At 34.7% G+C, this 13,546-nt stretch overlaps 1 protein-coding gene across 1 annotated transcript; it reads right to left on the reverse strand.

The window, feature by feature from the left end:
* Positions 1-783: 783 nt before the first annotated feature.
* LOC132116513 (angiogenic factor with G patch and FHA domains 1-like) lies at positions 784-9,903 on the reverse strand. The gene is made up of 16 exons (XM_059525398.1): positions 9,825-9,903; positions 9,680-9,738; positions 8,891-9,111; positions 8,651-8,750; positions 8,373-8,560; positions 6,864-7,001; positions 6,577-6,777; positions 4,467-4,980; positions 4,221-4,323; positions 4,092-4,143; positions 3,134-3,235; positions 2,875-3,040; positions 2,661-2,740; positions 1,280-1,407; positions 1,048-1,147; positions 784-936 (listed from the first exon to the last, which is right to left on the reverse strand). Exons 3-16 carry the CDS (start codon positions 9,092-9,094, stop codon positions 784-786), a joined length of 2,229 nt encoding a protein of 742 aa, XP_059381381.1. The 5' UTR covers positions 9,095-9,111; positions 9,680-9,738; positions 9,825-9,903.
* Between the last annotated feature and the right edge of the window lie 3,643 nt (positions 9,904-13,546).

Consider the following 13,546-nt stretch of genomic DNA (forward strand, 5'->3'; position numbering starts at 1 on the left):
ATTTCTCATTATATATATTCCCGACGGAAATTATAACACATTATAACATTTTAAATAGCCTAATTACATAGGCCTATTGTTAAACTAAAGTAATGGGAATGATAATAATAATAAAAATATTATTATTAGCGTCTGAACAGGATCATCTAATGCGCTACACCACTGCAAATAACAATTACCATATTTTATATATATTTGTGTGTGTGTGTGTATATTTTTGTTTACTTGCAAAAATCTTTTTTAATTTAAATACATTTTTGTATTATTAGTTTTTAGAAATCTTTTTCTTAAAAAAAAGGGTTGTTTTGATTAAGTAATAATAATAACTTAAACAAATACAAGGAACTTACAATATTTAAGTCAGTTGAAAGTATGTTTATATAGTTTAACTCCAACATTAGTTTTTTTGGCATAAGCAGATAACTCCACATTTCAATTTTCAGTTACAACCCCCACCCCCCCCCCACCAAAACAAAAAGTAAAAAACACTTGTTTTATTTTCGTAATCTCCTCAGCTGGCAATGTAGATGCCTGATAAACGTTGTTGTTGTGATCATAGACTGTATGTTGTGATTACACCATAGACTGTAAAAACATATGCATTTATAGGTACTGTATTGTTGGATGGAACCTTTTGTACAAATTCTTATGCAGTATGGACTTAACAGTTTAATTTTATGATGCAAATCTAATATAAATGTAGAAACGGGAATGCATGTACTGTTTTTTTTACTGTTTATTTGTCAAAGATATTCTGTTTTTGAATTTCACTGTAAACAAAGTTCAGGCGGAGTCAGCCTGGCAAGCATCAGAGAAGCGTTCCCGCGCTCGTTGCCAGTTCTGCTGGTTTTTGGTTTTTGTGAGTGAAGCATCCTCTACCGACACGGCAGCTCCAGAACCAAGACCGGACTGAGTCTTGCGCACATGCAGCTGAATCTACAGCACACACACACACACACACACACACAAAGGGAAGCGAGTGTAAATCTCACGCACTAGCATGACACATGACACTGCGTAAACAAAACAAGGAGAAATCAGTATTACCGGATCCTTCATTCCAGCTCCATCCTTGCCAAGTCCTTCTCCTCGTTTCCAGCCCATCTTCTCCAGCATCTTTCTACCCTTATTTTCATCTCCGATTTCACTAAACACACACAAGGAGAAAAAGCACAAGCATGTTTTAACCCAGATAAGACTTCATACTCTTGCGCAAGATGTCTACTGTAGTGCAGATCTGCTTTACAGGGGTAAATGTTTGACCGAATAGGTTACGTACACATGAACAGAAGCAGGAGCATCGTTTCGCTGAAACGTTCCCTCGCTCCCGACTGTCTGCCGGCGGTTTTCTGCTCTATCTTTATATCTGCTTTTCTTCAGGGCCTTCTGCTCCTCATAATCACTGCTCTGAAACATAAACACATGTACATGCAAGTCTTTAAGGAAAGTGTAGTGAAAAGTTTAAGACACAACTAGTAGTGCTGAAAATACAAACGTCTTTAAACAACTAAATCAAGTAGATTTTCTGAATTATGCTTATAAAATATATAATACATCAACAACAACTACTTTTTACCAAGCCACAATACAACAAAAACACTTTAGAACTGGCTATGAAGCAAGGGTGTTCAGGGAGATAGCATAGCATTAGTAGACGGTTTACTGGGTGGTTTTTAAGGTAGTTGATTTCTCTTCTTTGTAAGAAGAGTCCGTCCAAAAAGTCACAGGATGACCCCCTTGGAAGGACATTTGTAAGCATTTAAATTATTAAATTATCATTTTAGTTATACTATTAAAGATTTTGGTTATATTTAGAATAAGAATACTATATTTTTTTATATACTTACATTATATACTTTTTATTTTAATTTAATTATGGTTAAAGTTCTGGTAAGCCTTTGTCATCACTAAATGGTTATTAATTTTTAGCCCATTTAGTTTTAGTTATTTTAGTACTTAAAATAAAAATTATATTTTTTCCATTTTATATAATTTAATGGTTTTTTTTTTTTCAAATAATGTTTTTAACATTTTAGTTAATGAAAATAATCACTCTAGTGTAAATTTAAACATTAAAAAAAAATAAAGAAATTGAATCATATTTCTTGCTGGATAAAAGTATTATTTCTTGCTTCCAAATATTATGTTGGACAAACGGTAATTAGGCTACTAGAAATAAACCTTAATTGAAATACAATTAAAAAGTGAATTATTAAAAAGTAACCTTAAAAAAAAATATCGAAATAAATAAAATCAAAATATTACTAAACCTTTAAAATTAAGCAAAATAAAATCTAATTCAAAATACTAACAAAAACCATAGTAGTATAGATGATATTAAAATAGCATTGGTTGAATTCAAAGGATGAGAACCACTGTGTAGCTCAAGACAAATTAAGCTTAAGACTAGTTAACAAACCTTAGAATAAAATGCATGCACATAATAACAGCTATGCTTGTCTTAGCATTGTTTTAGTGGTCAAATATTATACCCGTTGTAGCTTTCATCACCTAGGAATAGAGTGACTCCCTACATGCTTACCATAGGAGGGCAGCACTGACCACACACCATTACAAAGCCAACACAAACAGACCTGATTTTATGTGCTATAAAACATGTTTTACCACCAAAAGAGCTAGTACAGTACATAAAAACCTACTTTAAGACCATATTTAACCTTCATCATCTTCAGTTCTTTCTGTCGTTGAAGCTCTTTGTCCTCTTTACTGAGAACAGTCCCTGAAACATACATATATATGCATGCATTGCAAAAATATGGTTAAACGTAAAGTATTAGACATTAATTAATATGAGCAGAAGCATGCAAAGATGCTAATTTGATGTCATCAACATGTGCGCGTGTATATACATACCGGAGGTGTCGTCTTTCTTATGGCGGCTCAGGTGTGCAATGATCTGTCCTGGTTCACAGCCGTCACATGTGGCTGTTCCCATGTGGATGTGGAAAGACAAAACCGTTTCTCCCATCTTCACTTCATCTCCGTGGGTCAGAGGGCAGGGGTCACAGCGAACTTTGGGCTGCAGTGACACAGAAAACATGTTTACATTCTGATAAATGTCCTCATATTGCGGTGTGTGTATGTTGGGACAAAACAGCGGTGTTTGTGTTACCTGCAGTATTCTGTTGCCGTTGAGGACGGTGCCGTTCTGACTTCCCTGATCTATCAGCATATAGCACTGCTGCTCCTGGTCAAAATAAACTTCTGCATGGGACTACAGAGATAAAGAGAAAAAAACCATCAACAAGGAGTGAAAACGCTGTCAAAATGCAATCATATAAATAGTGTTTAATAATTTAAAACACATTCCTGGTGTTATTATTATACTATTTTCTTTAGAAATGAACTTCCGTTCAAATGTTTGGGGTCAGTCATTTTGTTCTTAAAGATATTGATACTTTTATTCAGCAAGGATGCATTGTGCTGACTAAAAGTAACAGTGACGACATTTAGGTTTCTATTTCAAATAAATTGTGTTTAACTTTCTATTATTAGAATCCTAAAAATGAGCCTGAAACATTCATTTAAAAAAATGAAAAAGAAATGGTTCCCACAAAAATACTACATTGACAAAAATGTTTCTTGAGCAGTTAATCAGTATATTAGAATGATTTCTAAAGGATCATATGACACTGAAGACTGGAGTAATGATCAGCATTCAAATCACATTTAAAAAGAAATGTAAAATATAAAATGGTTATTTAAAACTGTAATAATTTTTCACAATATTATTTTCACAACAACTGTTTATTTACTGTATTAAACTGCAGTCGTGGCAAGCAAAAGAGACAATAAAAGAGAAAATAAAAAATGAAAAAATCTTTGCGACCCCCAAACTTTTGAATTGTAGTTTACGTCAGATTACAGAAGTAAAATGAGTTGTAAATTAAGTTTTAAGATACTTCTTTAAAATAAACAAGGGATTTAGAAGTATGTTTCAGTGTATGATCATTATTACAAGACATTATTGCAAAACATAAAAATGCATCAATCGCAGCAATTTAGATGAGCAATTTAGAAAGTGCTTTTGGTCCAGAATGTGTGTATAGTTTGATTTGAGTTTGTTTTACCTTACTGACTCCCATCTCGGGGATTCTGATGGCATGATTCATGTCTTTCTCTCTGCAAACAGAAACACTCAAACATGTTAACTTGTCAATGCAACTGATGAGCAGAACTACACACACAACTGTACAGACCGGCCGATTGTGGCGACTGTATCCGCCGTGAGGATGAAGAGCGTTCCCGTCTGCAGCACAGGAGAGCGAACCACAGTTACCCGGACACACGGCGGCCAGGCTTCTGAGATATAGAAATCACACACATAACGAATAGACAAAAATAAAATGTTACAGTAGTGCAAAATATGGCATGATGCACATTCAAAATAACTGTGCATCTACCAAACAGCCACCAGGGGGTGCGATGTTTGCCTCCCTCCTCACCTTCCTGCATCTGCGTTTCCATTTCGCTTTCAGGACTGTCATGTTCTGGTTGGAGAGGAGATGCAGACGAGGATGATGATGATGCTGGAGAAAGTTTTTTCTCTCCATCTGATTCTGTGATCTCACCCTCCTCCGGCTCACTCTCACCGCTCACGTTATCAGAGCGTGACTTCCTTTCTCTGCGGGTCTCAGAACACGATTTCTTTCTCTCTTTCCTCTTCTTCTTTCTCTTTCTTCTGTGGGTGTCATCAGAATTTGACCCGTTTTCTCTCCGACTCTTGCTGTGCGAGTCATCAGAATGTGATTTGCTCCGCCTCCGGGTTTTCTTTCTGTTCGTGGAGCGATCTCTGCTTCTGTCTCGGCTCTTGGTCTGCCTGGATTTCTCTTTGCTGCTGGGTCGCTGCGGGCTTTGGGACCGAGATTTATGTCCTTTAAGTGATGATGAATCATCCTTCTTGCCTCGGTGGTGGTTTTCAGACTGTCTGACAATCTCAGGCCCCGCCTCTTTATGGTCCTGTATGTGAGCAAACACTCAGCCAATCAGGATGTCGCCAAAAGTTTCTCCACACTGGTTTGAGGTGAAAATGTAAGATTTGGATTTGCTTTCAAGGTCCACTTGAGTCGCAGTTTTGAGTTAGTTCAAGAAAATGTAATGCAAAACAAGCTGACACTGCATGATGCCCCAATCAAAACACCATCAATAAATGTTAAATCAAATACAATAATCCAGGTTTAAGATAAAATCTAAAAGGAAGAAAATTCAAAAGGTTGCAAACTACAAAAAAAAAAATATATATATATTATTATTTTATTGTTTATGCTCAACAAAGCTACGTTTATTTCATGAAACACACACACAAAAAACTATATTTTGAAATATTTTTACAGTTTTAAATGACAAATCAGTTTTTTTTATCAGTTTTGATTTTAATATTTTTTATAAATGTAATTTATTCCCGTAATGCAAAACACAAACATTTTCAGCATTACTATACCAGTCTTTAGTCACATAATCTTTCAGAAATCATTCTAATATGCTGATTTGCTGGTTTTAATATGCTATTATTATCAATGTTGCAAACAGTTGCACCGCACTTTTAATCAATTTAATGTTTCCATACTGAATAATTAGCATTATTTAAATATTTTATTTTAAAAATGTATCTAAAAAATAAAACAAAAACATTAATGTACTGATCCCAAATAGTAGTGCATTTAGTAGTGAATAAAAACATCAAAATGAAGGCCCCGTCCACACAGAGAGACGCATTTCGCCCGAATATGCATAAATTCTGTATCATATTGGCGTTTCGTCCACAAAGATCCAGCGTTTTGGGAGAGTAAAACTATAATTTGTGAAACCGGGTCCCAGAGTGGGTAAATTTGAAACACCAGCTAGTGTTTTTGTGTGGACAGGGAATCCGTATATTTTCTGAAACGATGACGTCATTGGCCTGCGTCTTGCGCCTAGTCAGACACCGCTACGTCACGTAACAGCAACAAAAACATGAACAAACATGACAACGACAAGACACCGATTAATAAATGTATTGTTCCATGTTCATTTGTATACCTAAAAGTTTATGTCCATAGTCCAAGTCATCTTCTCCGTTTTTAATGCAGAATTACACCACCACATGATGAGCTGGCATGTATACTACATCGTTTTGTGGTTTAATGTTGTGGACGTAGCCTAAAAATCACTGAATGACTTAAGCTCCTTATGACTATTTGGGGCAAAAATACTAAATCTCTACATAACTTTAAAGCTATTAAAGACTATATCTCTCACTCCAACCCACCTCAAATGGTCTATTGTCAATTGAGCCAATGAGTAAGTCAAATCCTGAACCTACAGTGAAAGGACGAGCATACGATCAGCTCCACCAGGCATTAAATTTCTGCTCAATGGACCCCTTTCTTAGACCCTGGACTGTTCTACAGACCCTCATGAACCAAAACTCAATTCAACGATAGCAAGAACCATAAGCCAGAAAGTTGTTTTGGATTGAAAAAAATACTGAAAACTCAGACTCAAGATGGTGATAGACAATTTAAACTTCATGTTGAGGGAGACCAACAAAACAATGTGTGTCCGTGTGCATCTCACCCCTCCATTGGGACAGGAAGCTTTATCTGTGTTCTTCACCGACTTCCTGTTTTTCCAATCTTTGGTCTTCCTCTGTGGCGTCTGCTCCACTTCGGGGTGTGCTGTAGACACCTCTATCCTAGAGTGGAATTGGTATTTTCCGCTGTCTGGGTCGTAGTAATAGTACATGCCTGTGTTAGCATCATAGTACAGCTGAGTGGACTGAGGGAAGAGGAAAAAACACATTAACACAGGCGATTAAGATTACACAAAGAGCAGTCAAGCATTCCAAGAGAAGAACATCTTACAGAGTCGTAGTAGAATCCAGTGCTGTGGTCGTAGTACATGCCGGAACTTTCATCAAACACAAAGTTGGTCTGGTTCAACGCTTCCTCTGCTGTTGCTCTCAGCATGTCTGCTATAGAGCCACCTTCTCCAGAGGCATCCTGAGAACATGTTTGCATAGTCAAGAAACTGGCTAATAATTATTACTTTACTGGCTGCATACTGCTATATTTGTTTCAATTGAATATTTGATAATTTTGCTGTATTTTATATTGTTTTGGTGATTATGTTGAATTGTTCAAATGACACTTTAGACTATTTTTAGTATCTGCTTTGGTTATTGTGGCCATGTTATATATAAAATTATTTTGACTAAATTATTTAGGTTTTTTTTATTACGGAGTGTCTATTTACACTAAGTGCAAATTGCGTGTCTTGTTAGCTGTAGCTATTTACACTGACTCCACCCACCAACCTGTGATTCAGCTAGTCAACACTACAAAAGACAGCCAATAGTCGTTAGCTCCAGTGGCGCAGATGGTAAAATGTGTGACATGATTATTTTACCACGATCAACCTGGGTTCGAATACGCCTTTTGGCTAACTTTTTTTTTCGCCATTTTCAAATTTCAAAACACATTAGAAAAGCATTTATTTTCAATGAAAATTAAGAATATGATCAAAGAGTTGAAAATAAAGTATCGGGTAGAGTTAGGGAGGGATTTATTGTCCCATTAAAATAGCCTGCATTTATTAATTTGAATTAAAATAAAAAAACTACACTCAATAAGTTAATATTGCATACTGTTTTACAATGTACTACAATACCGAGGTGCAGATAATTGCCACTTTTCGCAATAAGTATATTTTATATAAATAAATAATAAATAAATAAATAAAATTTTAACAGTGTAAATAGAATCTATGGCAATTTTAACTTGGTGTAAATAGCTGCTGCCTTTTTATTTCTACTATTATTTTATCTTTTTTCTTTCTTTGCTACATTTATGCCAAAATCTATAGGATTATGTTGTCCATATTTTAAACATTGTTTTGTTTATATTATCCTTATTCTATACATTTGAATATTTATTTGGCCTTGATTTAAAATGCTTGAGTTATAATTTTCACTGCGCTGGATTATTTTGGCCATATTTCAGGCTGTTTTGTCAAGGTTCTGTCCATATTTTAATTTCTTTGTGATATGTTTTAACAATTAGCCATAATAACGTTTGTTTTGACTACACTTTGAATTGTTTTGGCTATATTTTAAAAGTTTTGTATATATTTTTGGCCATATTCTAATTTCTTTGTGATATGTTTTATAATTTTAGCCATAATATACATTGTTTTGACTATTCACTGTATTGTTTTGACTATACGATTTAATAGTTTTGGCTACTTGTTGGCCATTTTTTATTTCTTTGTGATGTGTTTTTTTATCATTTTAGCCATAATATAGATAGTTTTGTCTATAAGTTGGGTTGATCTATTCTTAGAAATAAACCACACTTAAGTAACACTTCTTATACCTCTGTCTGTGGAAAATCATTTGATTTATTTGGTGGCTCAGGATTGGCTGGAGCCGTCTCAGCTGTTACATGATGCTCCTCGGTGGGTTCACAATATCCTTGACTTTCCATGAAGACATTCTCCTGTGCTTCTGCTGTCGTCTCTGTTCCTGACTGGTAATACCCGCCATAGTAATAATTATAATAATCTGTTTCAGATAGAAAATAACTTTCAATCAACACATCAATGCTGCAGATGACAGGAATATTAACAAAGAAAATGAAAGATGAAAAACAACCTGTCTCCGTCCATGTATACTCCTCCGTCTGAGTCTCAGCATCCATTTTCTCCCTCCCTCTCTTTTTTCGCTCATGGATTTCTGTGCTCAGTTTATCAACCTAAACAGCAACACAGACACAATGTAATCAACAATCTTGTGAGGAACACGTTTGTTGTCTTTTATTTGGTCAAGTTCTGGGAGCCTCAAAATGTTCCTTAAACCATCAACTTTCCCCATCTCCACGAGCACCTGGCTCACCTGCTGTCTGAGGTCTTCATTGTAGCTTTCTGTCGTCTTCTGGAGTCGTTCGCTCTGGCTGAGCTGCTTCTGTAACTTCTGAAGTTCATCCTGACATGTCTTCAGCTCCTGTCGCAGCGCCTCTTCCTGTGATCTCAGAGACACAAGCTCTGCTTCCAAACCTGGATCACTGGGTTCAGGGTCTGGGCTTCCTTCCGCAGCCATTGCTGAAGATGTTCTACCTAATACGTAGATTAGAATAAGAAAGTATAGTTTTCTGCATGAAAAAAAAAGTATAAAAATGTCACATAATTTTGATTAAAATCTGAAGAACTGAAAGAGTTCAAAACACATCAATACATTTTAAAATACAGAAATGATAAAATTATATGAATAATAAAAAAAAGTAACAAAAAAAATCAGTTCCAATTTCTATGTCAACAATTATCTCATTTGTGTCACTTTTATTTATGGAAGGAAAAAATCATTTATAATACATACAAAACAGCTGCGAATATATTTGAAGGAGTGAGTTCCAAGCTCTCATAATTGTGTTTTTGGTAGTTCTTGGCATCAAATAACTTTAACTAGTTAATTTAATTTAAAAAATTTAACTAGACCAACTAATCAGTTAAGGATTGGTTAATAAATAAATAGCATGCAAATAAGTAAGCAGAACTGAAAACGATGCAATACTCTGAGAATAACAATCATCTAAAGGTCTTAACTCATTTAATATCATATAGGATATAAGAAAACATTAAGCAATACATAAGCTGTGTTTTGAGTTCTATGCCACATTATCCTCACCCGTATTTAAATCACCCGTTTTCCCTGCGCGTTCCCAGATTCCCTGCGCGCGCGTCAATCTGCAAATCAAAGATAAACATCATATGACCACCGTGCACTGGACACATATTCGTGTAGAAGTTTGTTTGAGCGTAAAGTGCGTTACAGGGAGCAAACGTGATGAACTTTAATTCCACTTCAACAGACGCTGCCATACTTTCACTTTGTGATGTCATGGCTTACTTACTTCTGCGTAACTTCCGGCTTTTCTATGATTCCACAGCGCCCCCGGTGTAGAACTCATCAGTGCTTTTCCTCGAAGTGACATCATGCAAAGGAAAGAAATATAAAGAGAAATAAAAAAATATATACATTTATTTGGTTAGTTGGCTGTAGATGATTTTTATTTATGTGTGTGTTTGTGTGTGTGTGTACTCAAATTGGTTTGGTTTAAAAAAAAACATTTAAAAACTGGCAACACTAGTAATTGCCCATTATTTATATATATATATATATATATATATATATATATATATATATATATATATATATATATAAAAATAAACCTTATACATATACAGTATTATGTAATATGTTTCATAATGTTTAGAAACCATGGATACATTTGGGTCCATGTATCTTTGCAGGCACTGTGTGTATATAAAAATACAACTAATTTATAAAGATCTTTTTCAACATTTTCTCAGTGTTGCAAAGTGCATCAAAGAATATTCGCGTGAAACCTAAATAATGGAGGACTGACGTCCTCAAAAATAAAATAAAATATACATAAATGTTCTAATTTTTAATGTAGCCCCCTTTAAACTGACATTCGGTGTTTAATAAAGCATCACCTTTATGACAATTAGATTTTGGGCAGCAGAGGGCAGTACAGCCAAGTGAAATTACACTCCATCCATCGTTTCAAAGAGATGTTTAATAAATCATGAAAGTCTGAAAAGTTCTGAGTTTGGAAGCCAAACCGTCTGTGACGTCCCTCATTCAGGATATGAGACTAAATCAAATTAAAAACGTGTTTTTTCTAACACCTGTGTCAGGCTGCAAGGTGAAGAGGATGAGACCCAGGTGCGTTTAATGTGAAGGAAGCTTAGAGGGCCATAATAGACAGAAATAAGAAGTCAAGAGATATACGCCACCTTGCTTTCCTTCACACCGCTTGCATGGTAATGCTGCTAACTGGCATTTGCATAAGAAGTTTTAACGGAAGGCTTGAAACACATTATTGATGTGCTTCCATAGGTGTTAAACAAAACTGTGAACTTTACACAAACACTAGAAACATAATAATTTATGAGAGCAGGATGCTTATCACAGGAGTGAAGTTTTTTAATTTAATTACTACACTACAGTTGTGACTTCATTAAGTTGACAGGTTAAGAACTTGTCATCTGAGTGGCACACACACACACACACACACACACACACACACACACACACACACACACACACTCACTCATTCAGTGCACACACTGACAGCTGACATTAATAACACACGTGTTAGTGTCATGACCCACGACTAAACCCTTCCCGTAAACAACGCATTATAGTACCGTCCGGCTTGCTTGAGTTATGCAATATTTCCACGTTGATTAACATTGCTTGGAGCACAGCATTAGCTATGAGCAGATACATGTAATTAGCAGTATTTGTTAAACCAAGCATCATAACAACTGCTTATACTTAGGGTTAGGCTGCTGATCTAACCCTGTAAAGGCTACTGTATTATGTTTGATATGCACACTTGTAAAGCCTCTAAATTATCATTAGTAATTATCAATAATTATCTTCTGTTGCATGATTGCTACATTTTCATTTAAATGTATTCGTTCATCAGAAACTTTTATCCAAAGTGACTTACAGTTGAGGAACACAACAAGCTAAAAACAATAAAAAACAACAATAAAAGCTACAGAGCTTTGATTATAAAACTAAGTATTTAAAACTCATCTTTATATTAGAACTTATTATTGGGAGACAGAGTGACAACTGATATTCACATGATTTTATGTAAGTATTCTATTATATATTATATTATATTATATTATATGTTATATCTCATTGATTTACATTACAAGCTATCGGAATTTCATCTTACTTTTTGTGATACATATAAATATCATGAATATCATATATTTTAAATCAAACTGAGGTGTTTTGTCCTCCATATATATATATATATATATATATATATATATATATATATATATATATATATATATATATATATATATATATATATATATATATATATATATATATATATATATATATATATAATACTATATATCATACTATATATGATTCTCAACCATAACAGACTTTTATATTTGATAAAGTAAAAATAAAAAACAAATATCTGGCTATTATTTCATATGTCAGCTTTACAAGTTTAAATTTGGCATGAAACATAAATTGTGATTGTCTTCTCTTCTCTATTGTGATATTCAATTTCTTGAACCTCCATGAAAAATCAGTGTAATGTACACGCATGAAAATTCAACAAACAATTGTGAAAGTGAATGTACCTTAATAGTCGATACAAAATATTGCAACCATGTAACGAGAGAGAATAGACACAATAGCATGTTGCTATTGCTACAGAAACTAATGTAATCCCATTTTAAAACTAGAGAATTTAAAGATTTGTGTGAGTTAAAGGTCAAAAGGTCAATACTTGCATCCAGGATGAAACTTTAAGTTTTTGTGTGGCTTCTGATCTCTAAATACTAGCTCAACTATCACCCATCTGTTTATTTCTCTATAAATTTCAGCAATGGATAATCATTTTTATGTTGTTTTTTTTTCTTCAAGAAACGTTCACTGTCAGCTTGTGCTATCAAATAAACAATTATAAAAAGGAATCATAAATCGGAAGCCGCAGGGATAAACAGCCACAGAGATTTATCTTTCTGATCTGATAGGATCCGCCTCGTTCTTTTATTCCGCGCACCAAGAATTCAATCAGCGCTTGTTTGTGCATGGAATTGCTGCTTATTGTAGTGTCATAAACGACGAAAGATTCCCGTTGTGCTCTCCGATTCAAAATGCAAATGCCCTTTCTGATGAGCTCAGCGCATCGGAGCTGTTGTACCGTTTTGCTGTGGATTAGCCTGTGTGTGTGTGTGTGTGTGTGTGTGTGTGTGTGTGTGTGTTTGCGAGGAAGAGTGTGAATGGATTTGCTGGTGTAAGATGTTAGTATGTGTGTCTAGAGAGAGAATGTTTATTCTGCTCTTTCCTGGAGCCAAGCATATCATGCTTCAGGATAAGTGTGTGTGTGTGTGTGTGTGTGTGTGTGTGTGTGTGTGTGCATACACACAAGTGAAGGCTCTGCAGGACTTGCATTATGATGACATGGAGTTGTGCGTAACAACAACGTCATCCTGGCAAGGAACAGGTCTCCAAAAAATACAAAGCGCAGAGATAAAATCACTCCAAAGCAGCTCATATCCCCCACTATCAGAACTTACATCAGTTTTTCCAGTCCCCTTGTAATATTTGTGAAAATACTGTAGAGACATTATCAGAAGGCAGGACTCTTCTTGCCTTAAATGTCAACAATAAATAGATAAAACTGAATATTACTGAGCATTTTATAGGATGATCACATTTATTTCTAGCTCAGGTTTAGATGTTTCTAATAAAAAAAGTTCACAAATCAAGTAGTATTTTTGGCTTATTTTAGTAAAAATATCAAAACAAGACAAATTTACTTGAACAAAATATATTCATACATACATATGTTGGCATGTATTCAATGTAAAAAATGTTTTTCAAACTAGTCTATAAGGTATAATCTACTTGGATTTAAATGCATGACTTGGTGGCCAAGAACCATCCGATGTGAAGCCGAAAAATAGTCCCTGAGAC

The sequence above is a fragment of the Carassius carassius genome, chromosome 36 (genome assembly GCF_963082965.1).
Source record: "Carassius carassius chromosome 36, fCarCar2.1, whole genome shotgun sequence".
NCBI lineage: Eukaryota > Metazoa > Chordata > Actinopteri > Cypriniformes > Cyprinidae > Carassius > Carassius carassius.

Coding starts and splice junctions, on each gene's coding strand:
- LOC132116513 (XM_059525398.1), bottom strand. CDS start 9,094: ATGGCTGCGGAAGGAAGCCCAGACCCTGAACCCAGTGATCCAGGTTTG. Junction 3,041..3,133: donor ACGGCAACAGAATACTGCAG/GTAACACAAACA, acceptor GTGTCACTGCAG/CCCAAAGTTCGCTGTGACCC. Junction 2,741..2,874: donor TAAGAAAGACGACACCTCCG/GTATGTATATAC, acceptor TGTATGTTTCAG/GGACTGTTCTCAGTAAAGAG.